Raw genomic sequence first — 17428 nt, 5'->3', positions numbered from 1 at the left:
TTCAAAAAAAATAAATAAATAATAGAAACGACGTCATTTTTCATCTGAACGCACAATGCAACGCGCGCCGTGGTGCATGATATAAATTGCCGTCGTATAGGGAATAGAGTCAATAGACCATGAATGAGCCGAGGTGTAATAGCATCCTAATTCTCAAGGATTAGAATAAGGCTATCTACATCAAATGGGATTTGGCCAATTACAAATTCTTGTTGGCTTTTTTTTTTTTTTTTTTTTTTTTTTGAATAAGGGTTGAATAGGCCATTCATTTACCCCCAAAGTGCATTTAAGTCACTGAACTCAAAAAAAAAAAAAATAATAATAATAATAATTAGATCTCTGAACAATACAAATTCATAAAATTTAACCTAAAATGACTTGTGTACTTGTTAATGTGCTAACGTGTCGGTTCTTTTATTAATTTTTTTTTAAAATTATAAAGAAAATAATTATTTAAAAAAAAAAAAAAAAAAAAAAAAAAACCCGCATGGCTCGCCGAAGATGAAGGGGACCCTTTGTCTCCGGCCCGACCATGGAGACGAAAGGGACCATCTCCATGATTGGCTGGAGACGAAGCAGTTCCCTTCGTCTCCAAATACGTTTCCAATCACTATATGTGTTGCTCTCATGTTGATCTACGATCAGTTTGTAGGCAGACTGCACAGAAAAAATTCCACATCCTCGTAACAATAATATTTTCTCTTGCTCGTTATATTATTGTTGTTTAATCCCTATATATTGAGTTAGTTTTTAAAATTTTTTTATATAAATTAAAAAAAAAATTAGTTCCATCAATTATACTTAATTAATAGAAAATACATACTTACAATCCTCTTAATAATAGAGACAACTAAATATCTTGTATGCAGGAAAGTGATAATATTTTAATTGAAAATGTTTTGGAAGGAAATTAAATCCACCTTAATTATGTCAAAGGGTGTGTGATCTTGCTTGTTCCTAAGTTGTTATTGATTCGAAATAAACAATGCAATCATTCCCAAATTATTCCATTCACAAATGACATTCCAACAAATGAATGAATTGAAATAACAATTTTAATTTGTCGGGGCCAAAATGTGGGGCATTGGGGCAAATTAAAAGAAATTCAACCAGCAAATTAAAAGAGTTTTGGGGCGAAATAACAATTTTGTTGAAACCAGATTTCTCTAAGCTATAAGCCACAAATGGTAGGCTTATAACATGGCTGGTTGAATATCATATCTTCAGAATTGAAAGATTATATTTGCAGAGTTCGAATTGAAGAAAGATTTTAATTTGCTCAAAGCTTGGTTCTTCTAACCAATGAAATTCCCTTGGGGTCGCCGCCCGATTCCTCAAACACAACTAAGAGATTCCCAGTTGGTTTCAGCCATGATCGCGGCACATGATACCTGAAATTCAATAAATTAACCCGAATGGCCCGAACAGTTAATTCACCAAACATTATTATTATTATATTGTACGTGACAAGTGGAGATGAGAGAAGGCTTAATTACCATCTTTGAGAAGGCTGCCCACAATTGGTCAGGCATTTTGTCTCACTGTAAAATCCACCATAGCTGCACGTACCACATTTGCCACGACCGGTGTTTGCCGGCCAGTGGCGGGCGACGCCTTCACCGTTTATCCATACCAGACCCTTTCCCATGCTGCCCATGTCTAACACCAGCGGTTCTTTTCCGTCAGGAGCATTGAAAGTAGCCTGGAATGGATAATTATAAGCCCAGTAGATATATATATAGTACAGTAATATTGCTTAGGTTTGAGTTGTGTTAGCTACAATTTACCTTGTACCAGGTTAGGGGGTGTTTGTAAGTCAGATGTGCACCTTGTGCCCATCCCACAGAGGAACTTCCACTTACAGTATTCAGATGTAAGGATTCACCCTTCATACCAACCTGTATGTCAACCATTCAATGAAATGAGGTAATAATCGAGCCCAAGTTGGTTAGACGGTTGGCTCGTTAATTACAAAGTTCCAAGTTCGACTCTCAGTGGAGTGACCTATTGGAGTTCTTGGTTTGAGCCAGTCAGCTATAGACAGCCTAGTATAGGCTGGTTGACCTCCCTGTGATCCTTTGTCGGTTAGAGTGTCCTTTTCAAAACAACCTAGGCTGGTTTACCTTTTGTAGTCTTTTACCAGCTAAGGTCACAAAGTAGGGTTTATCCAGTGCATACCTTTGAGTAATGATGCTAGCTAGTTTCATTCTCTCGGTTACGTGAAAAAAAAAGAAATGAAAAGAGGAAACCCTACCCTGTAAGACCATTTCTGCTTAGACAAGTCTCTTTTCCCTTCATTAAGACCACTCAATGAGATTGGGGCATGAATTCCATAACTCCATTGTTCATAGTGCTTGCCAACATTCTTGAAATGGAAACACACATACATACATTATACATACATGTATAGGTTAGGTTGTAAGTACTGTAAAAGCGTAACTAACAGTAGAGTTGAAAACTAATTAAGTGACTAACCGGGAGACCAATTGTGGCACTGAGAAGGGAAATCTTGTTAACACCAGCCTTTAGTTTTACACCCCCAGAATATGTTAGTTTTGGGTTTGCCAGTGTCCCATATGTAGTTCCTGCCAGTTGACCGTTAATGAAAACGTAGAGTGCATGTCCACCAGACGGGACAGTTAGAACTGGTTCTTTTCCATCCTTCAGAAATCCTTCATTAGGTGCAATGTTCACACTGCATATATAACATGGAAGATTTCTGATATGAAGCAAAGCTAGCAAGCTAGGTAGAAGATGCATGGAAATGGGCAATCCAATCAATTGACTCGGTAACTATAAGGTTACAAGTTCAACTCCCAGTAGGAGTGGCCTGTTGGCCTTCTTGGTTTACTCCGATCAGCTATGGAACCTAGGTTGGTTAGGTATGGGCATTGGGCAACTGTACTCCAGCCAAGTTAGTCAGACTGTTGACTTGGTAACCATAAGGTTACAAGTTCGACTCGCACTTATTGGACTTCTTGGTTAACGGATTTTTGACTTGGCAACCATATAAGTTACTCAAGAAAAAGAAAGAAAAAAAAAAGATGGATGGACATACTCGGTGGTGTACCACAAGTAGTCTGAGGCGTCTCTGGTCATACCGACTTGGTCCCATATTCCATCTGTTACTTGTGTGTCCTTATCACCTACGGATGGAGGATATTCGATGTAGGACTGCCAAGACAATATGGTATTGGTTCGTACCATCTTTATCTGAGGGGCTCTGGCGTGAACCCTTGCAGTGTTGAAAGCCTCAGTTTTGCAGTCTGGGAAAATACTGACTGACCAAGCAGGCAGATTATATTGCTTGTTCCAAAAGCTCACTTTTGCTGCATTTTGGGGGTCGGAGTTGGACAAAAACAAGGCACAATGCCCCCCAGTTTTTGCACTAAACACATGAGCCTATGATTCAAAAAAAAATAATAATAATAATGGTTAGTTAACTTGGTAACATTACAAGTGAATATATAGTCTATTGACCTTTTTTTTTTTTGTTTTAGTCCGTCGCTATAGGCTGTTCTTTGCCGGCTAGGGTCACAAGGTCAGGTTTACTCAGTGCTTGTTGTTCGAGAATGATGAAACTAAGTAATAATTAATTACCTCTTGATTTTTGCCAAGCCATGTGACTTTGGGGTAGGATGAAACTAAGGCTGGTTCAGCTTGCTTGATCACTTTATGCAATTCTGCTAAGTGCCAATATTTGGGTTCATTTGGTAGCCCTGCATGCATATACATACATATCATCATCTAATATTCTGCTAGCTTTAATTTAAGCTTTGATCATTCATACAGATAATATATAGTCACACACCATATTCATCGAGAAGAGCATCGTACTCATAGCTAGTTGTAAGAAATAGAGCACCAGTCCGACCAAAATTCGTTCCTCCATGGAACTAAACACAACACTTAAACAAGTAAGACCAAGAAATTAAATTTAAAAATCTGATCACCATATACGCCTGCAGGGTAAGAACTAACCATGTAATAGTTGAAGTATGAGCCATTATTCTGGACGAACTTTGCCACTGAAAAAGCTGTGTCTTCTGCAGATCTTCTAGGAACCGGACCTCCAAATGCTGTATACCTGAATTCATGGAAGCAAGCAAGCAAAGAGTGAATCAAAAGAGAAAGAGTTAGAATAATTCGATCTTTTCTAGGCCATCCAGGCTTACCATGCAGTCCAGAGTTCTGTAAACATTTTGGGAGTGTTGGGATTGTGTGGCCGAAAGCTTTCGCAGTAGAATCCATTGCAAGCATCAATCTGTATGTATCAAGAAGATGAGAATTGTGTTGAATCACACAGCAGCAAGACTAGGAAAACCCGGAGCCAGCAAAGGACCGCAAGGGTAAAGTAGTCTAATAACATACCCATAGTTGATGGAATTGAGCCAAGAACGCTAATAGGCTAACATGTAGCCATGACCCTGGCTGGCAATGCCAGCCAGGGATAAACCAGCCTAGGATGCCCATAATTGACAGGCTCCTGCCAAGAAGGCCAATTGGCCACTTTACCGAGAATTAAACTTGTAATCTTGTGGTTATCAAATCAACAATCTGATCAGCAAAAAAAAACTAGAGTCTACTTACCATGGGAGGGGGGGCGTCCTCTTGTTTACACACGATCCAAGGGAGTTGGGCAGTGTTGAGACCGGCAGCCATTTGTGTAAACCATTTTGCATAAGCTTTACCTGGGGCACCAATCTCCCACTGCACTGGTCCATACTCGTTTTCGATCTGCAGAAAACACAAAGACAATATATAGTTATTAGCTATGGTTGTAGATAAACACAATTAAGCCAAATATACGATCCATCTTCAATTCCTTCAATTCTAACCTGATTCATAATAATAGGTCCACCTTGAGGTTCAAACATTTTCTCGGAAGTCATCATGTTCACAATTTTTTCAACAAACCCTTGCATAGCCACCTTGTTGTAATCACCATAGTTTAGCAAACCAGAATATATAGCAAAATATATATGAACAAATTAATTAAGTAGACAACCTTAAAAGGCTTATTGTCTGTTCTAAACTCCATCCCAGGCACATATCTTAGCCAAACAGGGAATCCCCTGCACCACAATTCATACAATTAAGCTAGGATCATATCCCACTTTACATCATAATAATATATAACTAAATATAAAATAATGTTACCCATAATTCCATTCTCCACAAATATAAGGCCCAATGCGGAGATGAACATAGAGCCCTGCCTGATGTGCCAGTTTGAGGAACTTGACCAAATCATACCTCCCCTCAAAATAGTACTGAAAAACTAACAATTTCATATTTTAAATACAAACAGCATATAATAAGGGGCATAGAAAAGTAAAATTAAAATGTTTATATATATATATAGTTCAGGCATTACTTTTCCAGGAGATGGTTCATGTCCATTCCAGAATACATAAGTCTGTATAAGATCCAAGCCTCCTTCTTTAGCCCTCTTTAGAATATCAGGCCACATCTAAACCAAACCAACAAAATTAGACCTACATACCCCAAAATAAGAAATGCCCACATTTTTATAATTAAAGAATTGGTGAATCCATGCATGCATTGCAACCCCAGCCAGTTAGTCGGACAATTGGCTTAATGACTACAAGGTTCCAAGTTCAACTCCTTATAGGAGCTGTCTATTCGCCTTCATTCTCAGTTTGAAAACAACCTAGACTGGTTTACCTCCTTGTGATCCTTTGCTGGTTAAGATCACAGGACGGATTTCACCTGGAACGAATTTCTGGTAGTAATTGCGGGTTTTCCCGTAATGCATGCATGCATGGAACCAAAAATACCTCAGGAGTGCTTCTTGGGTAGTGAATAGAACCGGAGATGAGAATCTTTTTCTGTCCATTGATGATGAAACCTTTGTCATCGTAGGTAACTTTGGCTCTGGCCGGAGCACACGCCAGTAAGAACAACACCACCGCCACAAAATGCCTTCTGCAATTCTTAAACATCACCATCTTCTTCAATTCATCCAACCAGTGAATTAAAACCAAACTAATATAGCTTTTGAGAATAGGAAATGGAGCCCACAATCTCGGGGACTTCGAAAATGAGTACAAGGATCCATATTTTTTGGAAAATTTTGCTCATCAAAAATGGCAATTCAGTTAGGAATTAGGATTAGAATGGGTCTGAATTTCACCTCACCTCATACATGCCTTTGTATAGGTTCATTTGGCAAGGACTAATAGACGATATATTGGATTTAATGGTAATGTTAAAGTTGCAAAGTTTATGAATTTATAATTAATTAGTTATGGATTTATATTAGTAGATAGATTGTATATCTCACTTAAAAAAAAAAAAATTGCATATATAATATTCTTTATTATTACTGCTATTTTAAATTTTTAATAGACTTACCATCTAAAAAATATATAATATTCTTTACAAGATCCACTCCCAAGAGTAGCCTTTTGATTTTCTTTGAGCCGGTTAGCTATGGACAACCTAAGCTAGTTTAATTCCTCGTGATCCTTTGCCGACAAGAGTCACAAGGCGAGGTTTACTCAGTGCAAAACAGGTTTCTCGTCATCCCCAAAAAAAAAAAAAAAAAAAGCTACCATTTGTGGCTTAGAGAAACCTGGTTATTGGGTTAGAGGGGTAAAGAAAGCCATGTTTTTTTCTTCCTTTTTCTTTAGGTTTCAACAAATTTGGTTCTCTGCTAATGAACTAGTGAGTACTCATATCATTAGCTGCAGAATAATTTGATAATAATAGCATTGTATTATTAATTCTGGTGTATATTACAACCAAAAAAAAAAAAAAAAAAAAAAAAAAAGGTACCTTTATTGCTCTAAAATTATACATCTCTTTCATCATCTCCTCTACATATTCAACAATTTTGTTGATACCAAATTTGTGTAAGCCACAAGTTGTAGCTTTGTATATAATATATACACATAATGCTTGTATCTCTAGCTATGTATATGGCTTCTTGTATACTTGTATAGTTGTATATCCCAACCTGCTTCATATCTTCTTATTTCAAACTAACATTGCAGAGAAGAAAGATTTTCAGAAAGCTCTTTCTTTCTTGATCTGTGATCACTAATTATTACTTGGTTCTTGTAACGAATTTAATCCCAGTCGGGTCGCCCCCCCATTCTTCAAACACAACTAAGAGATTCCCAGATGGTTTCAGCCATGATCGCGGGACATGATACCTGAAATTCAACGATTATATATATATAGTAAAGATTTCAGCAAATTAAACATTCTTGTATTTGGCAAAGTGCAGGTAGAGAGGGCTTATTTATTTATTTATTTATTACCATCTTTGAGAAGGCTGCCCACAATTTGTCTGGCATTTGGTCTCACTATAAGTTCCAGCATAGCTGCACTGACCACAGCTACCATGGGCAGTGTATGCAGGCCAGTGGCGCCCGACGCCTTCCCCGTTTATCCATATCTCGCCTTTTCCCATGCTGCTCATGTCCAGCGCCACCGGGTCGTTTCCTCCCGGTGCGTTAAAAATTGCCTGGAACAACAACCCGTAATTCCAGTTTAACATAAACTGTTGAGCATATAACCATTATTGTGCAATCCAACTATCAGCTTAGGCTTTTAGTTGAGATGGAGCACATGTTTCAATTATGCACACATTTCTTGCTTTTGTATTGTTAAGAGTGACCCACGTTGAAAAAATAAGAGACAGACATATGGGTTTATAAGGTCATGGGTTAGACTAATTAACTGATTGGATTCAGTTTTTTAGTACCTAATCTTAAATTATAACATGGTATCAGAGTATCAGAGTAGTTTACCTTGTACCAGGTTAGGGGCTGTTTGTTAGCCAGAAGGGAACCTTGTACCCATTCCACCGAGGAACTTCCACTCATAGTATTGAGACTTAAGGATTCGCCTTTCAACCCAACCTGCAAACAAACAATTCAAGGTTTCGGTTTTGTTTATTGTTGGCATCAGAAATTTACAAGATTCTGAGTTTTAAACGAAGAAATCAAAACCTTGTAAGACCATCTCTGCTTAGCCAAGTTTCTTGTCCCTTCATTAAGACCACTCAACGAGACAGGGCCGAGAACTCCAGTATTCCATTGCTCATAATGCGTGCCAACATTCTGAAAAACACATAGGTTTTAAGTAGTGTAAAACTAGGATTAGCTTGGAAAAATTAGTCGAAAACTAACCGGGAGGCCAACAGCAGAGCTGAGCAGCGAAATCTTGTTAACACCAGCCCTTAGTTTTACATTCCCAGTAAACGTTAGTTTTGGATTTTCCAGTTCCCCATACACAGTTCCTGGCACAACGAAATAAGCAAATGAAGATGGAGAAGCCAAAACCTTAAAAAATACGGTTCGTTTAGCCAAGGAATACCTGATAATTGACCATTAATGAAAACGCGCAATGCATGCCCAGCAGACATAACAGTTAAAACGAGGTCTTTTCCATTCTTTAGAAATCCTTCGTTAGATGCAATGTTCACACTGAGAAACCAATCGCGAGATTATATTAGTTTTAGTAGTACTGATTCTTCGAGAAATGGAAATATCGAATACTTACTCTGTCATGTACCACAAATAGTCTGAGTTGTCTCGGGTTACATTTACTTGCTCCCATAGTCCATTTGCTACAAGCGACTCCCCATCATCAGCGGTTGGGGTATCTTCAATGTACGATTGCCAAGAGAATCCACTCTTTACGGGTACCATCTTCATCTGAGAGCTTCCCACACTTACCTGCAGATTAGAATCACATTAAAAATGATCGAAAATCAGAACTAGATAGTCCATTTTCTTTAATTTCCTTACCCTCGCGGTGTTGAAAGCCTCGGTCTTGCAGTCGGGGAAAATACTAACTGACCAAGGAGGCAGATTGTATTGCTTGTTCCAAAACGTCACTTTTGCTGAGTATTGGGGGTCGTAGTTGGAGAGGAACAAAGCACAATGCCCCCCCGACTTTGGACTAAAGACATGAGCCTAATCAAAAAACATTGTTAAGGTTTTAAGGACAGGTACCTATGTTTGAAAAGTAGTCAAGACGATGAAACCGACCAACAATTACCTCTTGATATTTGCCAAGCCATGTCACTGTGGGATACGACGAAACTAAAGCTGGCTCAGCTTGCTTGATCACTTTATGCAATTCTGCTAAGTGCCCATATTTCGGTTCGTTTGGTAGCCCTATAACGTACATCATATATATCTAATCATCTTTTGCTCTATATTCTTTTCATTTTAAACTTTAATCATGATATATATGATCTGGTGTATCATACCATATTCATCTAGCGGGGCATCATAGTCATAGCTAGTTGCAATAAACCGACCAGCAGTCCTGCCAAAATTTGTCCCTCCATGGTACTGAAGACACGATAGACAGTTAAACAAGTAAGACCTTTTTGGGGAAAAATTAACGCTTTGACTGTAAAAAAAAATCTAAACAAGAAAAGCGTGACAACCAACCATGTAATAGTTGAAGAATGAGCCATTATTTTGGATGAACCTTGCAACTGCAAAAGCGGTGTCTTCTGCAGATCTTCGAGGAACGGGGCCTCCAAATTCTGTGTACCTGAAGAAGAAGAAGAACATAATAAAGCTAGCTAGGAGAGAAAGAGAAGTGCCCATAGTTTGAATTCTCGAGGCTTACCATGCAGTCCAGAGTTCTGTAAACATCTTGGGATTGTGGGGATTGCGTGGCCGGAAGTTTTCACAGTAGAATCCATTGCAAGTATCTATCTGGAATAATTAAAAGGACATCAAAATTTTCATGGATTCATACTCGAATCATAAGAAGAGACCGATCGAGCTGAGGTTTCTTACCATGGGATCGGGGGCATCCTCTTGTTTGCACGTGATCCAAGGAACACCGGTGTTGAGACCCACAGCCATTTGTGTAAACCATTTTGTATAGGCTTTACCTGGAGCACCGATTTCCCACTCAATCGGTCCATACTCGTTTTCAATCTGCAGTAAAGAACTCACGAGATTACTTTAAAGAAAATCCTTTTAATCTGCAGTAAAGAATTCATGAGATATCTTTTAATCTGCAGTAAAAAGAGTTTGGGTTTCTAGAAGCACAATAAAGACAAACCAATAATATCCATCTTCTAACCTGACTCATAATAATTGGTCCACCTTGAGGTTCAAACAGCCTCTCTGACTTCATCGTGTTGACAATTTTCGCAACAAATCCTTGCATAGCCACCTTTTAATCACAGTCAACAACCAAACCGAAACGTAGTTTAGGAAACATTTAAGAAAACTATAAAATTATGAACAAAGACAATTAGGTAGACAACCTTAAAAGGCTGATTGTCTGTTCTAAATTCCATCCCAGGCACATATTTTAGCCAAACAGGGAATCCCCTGCACCACAATATAATACAGCAACTCAGTTTTCTATTTTTAATAATAATAAGAACTAAATATGCATTATATATACAGGCTCATATAAAATCATACCCAAAATTCCATTCTCCACAAATATAAGGGCCGATACGAAGATGAACATAGAGCCCTGCTTGGTGCACCAGTTTGATGAACCTGACCAAATCATATCTCCCCTCAAAGTTGTACTGGAAAAATAACAAAAATTTAAAAAAAAATTAAAATTTCATATTTTAAATACAAATAGCATATAATATAATGGGCATGGAAAATTAAAGATTAATAGAGTTAAGGCATTACTTTTCCAGGAGATGGTTCATGCCCATTCCAGAACACATAAGTCTGTATAACATCCAATCCTCCATCTTTAGCCTTCTGTATAAGCCCAGGCCACATCTAAACCAAACAAACCAAACCCCCAAAAAGTACAATTTTAGCTAAAAATAATAACAAAACCCATTGAAAAAATTAGAACTACCACAAAATAAGAAATGCCCATTTGTCAATATGGCATAAAATATACAAAGCACACAGCTTTAATTTATAAATAAAGAATTGGCAAACATGTGCATGGGTACTTGCTGATGAGTCCAAGATGAAATTTTTTGACCAAAATAGATGAAATTGCAGCAAAACAAGATATACCCACATCTCAGGAATGCATGGAAACATAGGGAAAGTGGGGAAAATGAAGAAATTTGTTGGGAAAAATTAAAGCATTTTGGTACCTCAGGAGTGCTTCTTGGGTAGTGAATAGAACCAGAGATGAGAATCCTTCTGTTGCCATTGATGATGAAGGCTTTGTCATCATAGGAAACTGTGGCTCTCACTGGACCACAGGCCAATGATGAGAAAATCACCACCACAAACGCCACCAGGAAATGGCTTCTGCAATTCTTAAACCCCAACATGTTCTTTATCAAAACCTAAACTAATAATGTTTGATGTTTCACTGCTACTTTTCTTTCTTTTGCTTTCCCACTTTTTTTTTTCTTATGTTTTCCCTCTGATCAACATCAGGAAGAAAGAAAGAGAAAAGAATGCCCCCTCTGCCTTGTCCTTTTTGCCTTCTCTTTCTATATTCTTTTTACTTGTATTGTGTATATATAACAAAGATGAGTTTTGTGTGTTTCTCTTTATGGAGGAGAGTCCTGAGGGAACTGAGAGACTCAACTGCATTATATAGATTTTGAAAAAGAGGGAGTGGGGCCCACAGTTTCCTTACAAATTACAATAACAAGAATGGATTTTCAAATTGTGTGCAAGGAACCACCATAATTTGGAAATTCTTGCCCATCAAAAATGGCAATTATATTCCAGTTAGGATTGTTTTGTTAGAATGACAGTGATGACTTCCTAACTAATTAAGCTTTTCATCGTTTCAATAAATGACTTTTTACTTTGGCATGGCAAGTAAATGAAGTTCAATGAACTTACTTAGCAAATACCACAAAAGATAAACTTTTCCATAATTGATGGGTCGTTATATCATGGACCGTTATATCATGGACCGCGCGCCGTTTCTTTAAGTCAATAATCTGGTCAACTTAATTAGGATTATTCTCATATTTGTCTTTAGACATAAAATTTTATAGTTTGGGCACATTCATCTATTACTTTGAGTTAAGAGATTAAAAGTTCAATTTTTAACTCTTTTAAATGTACTACCGTCTACCAATTGATAAAACTTACCAGAAATAATAACACTCTCATTAAAAAAAATTGTTAAGATTAAATGAGAAATGTAAATATGAATACAAATATAAATATTTTCTTCAACAAGAAGCTAGCCATGGTAGATTGGCAGTGTAACCCATGAGATGAAACTCATCAAATTAAATTTTCTGGTGAAAGCTAGCCACTATTTTACCAGCAAATTGTCAATCATGCACCCCACCCCTGTTCACGTAACAAGAGAAAATGTAACAAGTTGATATGGCTGATTGAGTAGGTGAAACATGATTTTTGTAATTAGATAGTCACGAGTTTAATTCTTACAAATATTCTTTCAATCGAAACCGTCACATTAGATTTAAATAGTGATTGTGAATTTTTCTCGTCACAAAAAAAAAATATTTTAATTAGGAAAAGTTTGATTGTATCTATTCGTGCTTTGATAATTTAATATTTTAATTTTAATATAATATTTGCATGTTTAAAAAACTTTAAGCATTTTTTTTTTGTTTCAATAAAATAATAATTCATTTTATCTTTTAAAAAAAACATTATTAGATGCATGACATTAGAATTTTTTTTAAAAAAAATGTTTGTTTTGTCAAATATAAATATTTTTATTTAATGTAAGTATAGTAACGTAGGTTAGTTATATATAACTATATAAATGAAACACATTGTTTTTATAATTTTGTTAGAAAAATTGTCAAATAAGACCTTTAAGCGGACTAAATAGTGTAATTGAGTCTCCAAATTAAACAACGCTCCATTTAGACCACTTAAACTGGTAAAGAAAAAGTGCAATTGAGTCATAATTTTACATATTCAATAGGTTATCATTGATTAGGCTTTCACATGCATGTGCTATTCTTCTGATGGGCGATTACTTTGATTTATGGAAAAGCTCGCAGTTGTTATCCAAATAGTGCTTTGAGTGAAACTTGCCTTGTGACACTAGCTGACAAAGGACCACAATGAGATAAATCATCGGGTACCAACCTAGGTTGTCCACGCTAATCGCCTCAGACCAATAAGGCCAATAAACAGCTCTCACATGGAATCAAACACGAAACCTTGTGATTACCAAGTCAACAATCTAACCAACTTGGCTAGAGTTGTCTCAAGATTTGGCGATTACTTAGGGTCCGTTTGGAAAGCAGGAAAATGACTTCTGGAAAATATTTTCTGGAAAATGAGTCATTTTCCGGAAAACATTTTCTTTTCCGGTGTTTGGTTGCATTATGGAAAACTACATTGGTGTGTTTGGTTCATTTTCTGAAAAATGAGTAGAATTGTATAAATAAATATTTTAATTATTTTATTTAGAATATAAAAATATTTATAATAATAATACTAAAATAATTTTCAATATAATCCTATAATATTAAAAAAAAATAAGTAAATTTAAAATAAAATAAAATAAAATAAAATAAAAAGATCTTCGTTGGTTTCCGCACGGACACCATGTCATGGTTTCCGATACGGAAATCATGTCTGGTTTTCGTGCGGAAACCAGATGGGTATTTTATTTTTTTTTAAAAAAAAAAACCTTTGGTTTCCGGCGAAAACCAGATTTCCCCTGGAAACCAAAGCTTAAAGGAAACCAGTGCTCACTGGTTTTCGGAAGGACGCCGGAAACCAGTGAGTACTTGTTTCCGAAGCCAGCAGATGAAGAAGAAACTAACGCGAAAGTGTTGAAAGTGAAGAAGTCAACATCCGGAAAATGACTTCCCCTTAAAAAAAGGGGAAGTTGTTTTCCGGAAAAACAATGCCGCTCATTTTCCATTGACCAATGCCTCATTTTCCGTTGACTTTACATTTTCCTTCTTTCCAAACAGTGAAAACCCGAAAAATGATTTATGGAAATCATTTTCCGGGTTTCCAAACACACCCTTAGTATCCTATACGGTGGTAATTTGATATAATTTTTTTAAAATATATATACATTAAGTCATTATTGCAGGTTCACTAAATTACTACTATAAATTCACCAAGTCACTATTTTAGATACATTAAGTCACTAATATACGTTAATTAAGTAACTACTACAAATTTATTAAATTAGTGCATGTTCATTAAATCACTAATATGGGTCCACCACACAATTATTGAAATGATATATTGAAGAAGAAAAACAATATATGTGTTATTTTAAAAAAATCTTAACGCGATATTTTTTACAATAAATTTTTTATACATTAAATTTATTTATTAAAAATATTATTAAGTGATAATTAATCAATTGATGTCATTTTAATGAACCTGCATTATTGTTAATTTTTTATAATGAACTTGCACTCATATTTGATTTATACTAATCTGGATGTATGATCCAATATAGGTCCGGCCTGATCCATGATATAATTTGTCAATAAAAGTGTAGTGGCAAATGTAGGGGTGAATTGCATTTTTCTTTAATATTTTTAAAACTTATAAAATTTTTCTTTTTCTTTTTATATAAAATTTATTTTTCAATATTTATATGAGTACTAGTTAGTTTGTGTATAAAATGTGAAACGCTACGTTTCTTCTTTGACCTTCTTGCCTAAGCCATACCGAACCTTTTATCCTGGTAGAATTTTAGTCACCAACAAAATATTATTATAAGATGATGAAGCTTGAAACGATTAAACACATATTATTATTATTATTATTATTATTATTATTATTATTATTATTATTATTATTATTATTATTATTATTATTATTATTATTATTATTATTTCGATTCTTGCTAACACCCTCTTTATTAAGGTCATCACACAATATCTTTTCAGTATAATTTACCTTTCATGTGTAATTTTTGAGTTATTAAATAGAAACATATGCTTTCAGATGATATATGCAGGTTGATACTTATGTAATGGATTAAAAGTAATAATAAATTACAAATTTTTCTCCCCATTCAAAAAATATATAAAGAATATTTTATTATAAAATATATAAAGAATATTTTATTATATATGGAGTAGGATACTTTGGCTAATTTGGCCAAAAGTCTAGTTGTGAAACAACAAAAGTAAAATTCGATCGGAGTCCGACAAGTTAGAATAATTTACTGTAGTTGAAAATGAAATGTGCAGTACGTGGACACACGTAATACAATATCTTATTGCCTTTAATTCTTTTTCTATATTTTTAATTTATAAAATTAAATTAAACTTAATTAATTAATTGTTCAGCTTTTAAACGACTATACCATTTTCCTTAAACCGATCTCTAACGTGAAAAAGTGAAAAACGCATAGAATATTAGAATCTGAATCATGTCTTTGACACGCTGCTAATACAAAACAAGAGAAAATGTAAATTATGAATTATAGTGGTAATTCCTCCCTTAATTATATTATAGGCACACCATACTTTTCTTCTCAGTTATTTTCGAAGTAGCTAATTTTACACAACCCTTAACATTAAATATTGATAGAATAATCAGAGAACTTAAAATTTAAATTTTTTTAATGTAATTTATGTTATTTGTTAAATGGAGATGATAACTTATTTGATTGATGGGGAAAAAATTAAATGTAACGGATAGTTTAAAAGTACATAAAATCTCTCCAAATTTTACATTTCCAAGCATTGTTGATATTTAAGAGTTATGCTAAAAGGTCGGGTAAAATTATCCACTTGAATATAATTCAAAATTAAAAACTAAAAAAGACTAAATCGGCAAAAAACTTTGTGGTATGATGATATCATTGTTACTTTCTGTAATGAAGATTTCATGTTTGAGTGTCATTATATTCCAATTAGGGTTGGGATTACGTTGAATATATATTACTAACTTATAGGTTAAGGTGTATAAAAAAAAGACTAAATCGCAATAATTAAGGGTCAAAAGCGTCAATTTTCTAAACAAAAATTAATTATGTATATATGAAGATTAAGCAAAGGGACGTGGAATTTGAAAGATGAGAGGCCCCCGCCAGCTCCGATCCATTGTTCCTTCAATTCACAGCCCATCTTTATTTGATTAATTACGTGCAACGTAACCCTACCAGAATTTTGTTCTTTAATTTATAATTATCATCTTTCAAGGATTGGATTTGTTTGTGTTCGATACATACTATTTTAGTCATAGGAATCAGCTAGTTGCTTGACTTTAGGAGTACTAAATTATTAGCAAATAATTATGAAGTCATTTATATTCGAAGGGCAAAAGAAAATAGAGGGCAAAAGAAGTCATTTATATTTTTTTGAATGTAGAAGTCATTTATATTAGTTATACTATATGTATACTTCTACAACATGAGAGTGTGATTGAGTGGAAGGGAAGTGTTCGATTCTTGACTTTGAGTATCAAGCAACTTTAAATAAGGGATTAGTCACTGTGTCTGACGGTGGAAACCTTGGGTACATTCAAAAATAAAATATATGTATACTTCTACGTACCCTATACAATTTTCTCCTGTGTGCACTAATCTTCATTTCGTTTTCTCTTCTAGAAGTCTATTTTGACTGTGACAGTTTGTGTAGGAAAGAGTGAGAGTAAATTAATTAATTTGGGCTCATCAAATTTAATTTGAAAATGAGAAAGAATTAAAAAGTATCAAGTCAAGATGGTCGAGTTGGTCTAAGGCGTCAGTTTCAAGTACTGGTCCGAAAGGGCATGGGTTTAAATCTAATTCCCGACAACAAAATTAAAATTGTTATTCTTTTGCCTCGCAGGGTTAGCTCAAGTAGTCGACCACGCACCTGATCTAAAGTTAGCACTCCAACAACGATAAAACATGGAACTTAAAACCTTGTGATTATTACCGGTTAACTATAGACCAACTTGGCCCCTATGGTTAGACAAAAAATTAATTAATTTGGACTCATCGAATTTGACAATGAGAAAGAATTTTTTTTTTTTTTTTTGTTTTTTTTTTTTTTTTTAAAGTCAAGATGGCTGAGTTGGTCTAAGAGCTAAAATAATGGACTAGCTAGCTAGCCTTTTGCCTCGCTGGGTTAGCTCAAGTAGTCGGCCATACACCTGATCTAAAGTCAGCACTCTAACTAACGGTATGGTTAGACAATAAATAAATAAAGGAATGGATGCGATGTAGGTTGAAAAATATTAGTTATGGATGAGAATGCCACATAACATAAAAGCAGACATAATTTCGTACATATCCAAACAGCTTGGTTTGGGTGGCCATGAAAGTTGATGTAGGTCCATATATGTCGTTTGTTAATCGGGAGTTGGGGTCGTTAAATCCTTAATTTTGTTCCTGCAACAGTAACACTACAGTGCATGTCATATATATATATATATATATATATATATATATATATATATATATATATAAATGATGATTTTGACTCCTAGGTAGACGACGTTCCCCTCAAGCAACCAACTACGTACTCATCTGAATCAGCTAGCTATCTCCAACCACGTATAACCAAGCA

At 35.2% G+C, this 17428-nt stretch overlaps 2 protein-coding genes across 2 annotated transcripts; both read right to left on the bottom strand.

Annotated features, from left to right (window-relative positions):
• Window positions 1-1012: 1012 nt before the first annotated feature.
• On the bottom strand, window positions 1013-5972 carry LOC109186236 (beta-galactosidase-like). The gene is made up of 16 exons (XM_019336164.1): window positions 5802-5972; window positions 5378-5473; window positions 5161-5273; window positions 5009-5075; window positions 4839-4931; window positions 4591-4737; window positions 4176-4264; window positions 3982-4087; window positions 3812-3896; window positions 3601-3719; window positions 3059-3402; window positions 2476-2695; window positions 2255-2365; window positions 1788-1898; window positions 1497-1702; window positions 1013-1391 (listed from the first exon to the last, which is right to left on the bottom strand). Exons 1-16 carry the CDS (start codon window positions 5970-5972, stop codon window positions 1280-1282), a joined length of 2190 nt encoding a protein of 729 aa, XP_019191709.1. The 3' UTR covers window positions 1013-1279.
• An 809-nt stretch (window positions 5973-6781) lies between these two features.
• On the bottom strand, window positions 6782-11509 carry LOC109186746 (beta-galactosidase-like). Its single transcript, XM_019336863.1, has 18 exons — window positions 11090-11509; window positions 10662-10757; window positions 10437-10549; window positions 10274-10340; window positions 10087-10179; window positions 9795-9938; window positions 9622-9710; window positions 9438-9543; window positions 9251-9335; window positions 9037-9155; window positions 8784-8951; window positions 8536-8711; window positions 8350-8459; window positions 8163-8272; window positions 7983-8093; window positions 7782-7892; window positions 7290-7495; window positions 6782-7181 (listed from the first exon to the last, which is right to left on the bottom strand). Exons 1-18 carry the CDS (start codon window positions 11270-11272, stop codon window positions 7073-7075), a joined length of 2196 nt encoding a protein of 731 aa, XP_019192408.1. The 5' UTR covers window positions 11273-11509; the 3' UTR covers window positions 6782-7072.
• Window positions 11510-17428: the final 5919 nt, after the last annotated feature.

The sequence above is a fragment of the Ipomoea nil genome, unplaced genomic scaffold, assembly GCF_001879475.1.
Source record: "Ipomoea nil cultivar Tokyo-kokei standard unplaced genomic scaffold, Asagao_1.1 scaffold1407, whole genome shotgun sequence".
In the NCBI taxonomy this organism is placed as follows: Eukaryota; Viridiplantae; Streptophyta; class Magnoliopsida; order Solanales; family Convolvulaceae; genus Ipomoea; species Ipomoea nil.
This window is presented reverse-complemented; position numbering and strand designations above follow the sequence as displayed.

Excerpts from the sequence above, each read along its gene's own strand:
- LOC109186236 (XM_019336164.1), bottom strand. The coding sequence starts at position 5,972 with ATGGTGATGTTTAAGAATTGCAGAAGGCATTTTGTGGCGGTGGTGTTG. Across the intron at positions 5,274-5,377 it reads ATGAACCATCTCCTGGAAAA|TACTATTTTGAGGGGAGGTA; the intron begins GTAATGCCTGAA and ends TTAGTTTTTCAG. Across the intron at positions 4,738-4,838 it reads GACCTATTATTATGAATCAG|ATCGAAAACGAGTATGGACC; the intron begins GTTAGAATTGAA and ends TGTTTTCTGCAG.
- LOC109186746 (XM_019336863.1), bottom strand. The coding sequence starts at position 11,272 with ATGTTGGGGTTTAAGAATTGCAGAAGCCATTTCCTGGTGGCGTTTGTG. Across the intron at positions 8,094-8,162 it reads GCTCTGCTGTTGGCCTCCCG|AATGTTGGCACGCATTATGA; the intron begins GTTAGTTTTCGA and ends TGTGTTTTTCAG. Across the intron at positions 7,496-7,781 it reads AGCCCCTAACCTGGTACAAG|GCAATTTTTAACGCACCGGG; the intron begins GTAAACTACTCT and ends TTGTTGTTCCAG.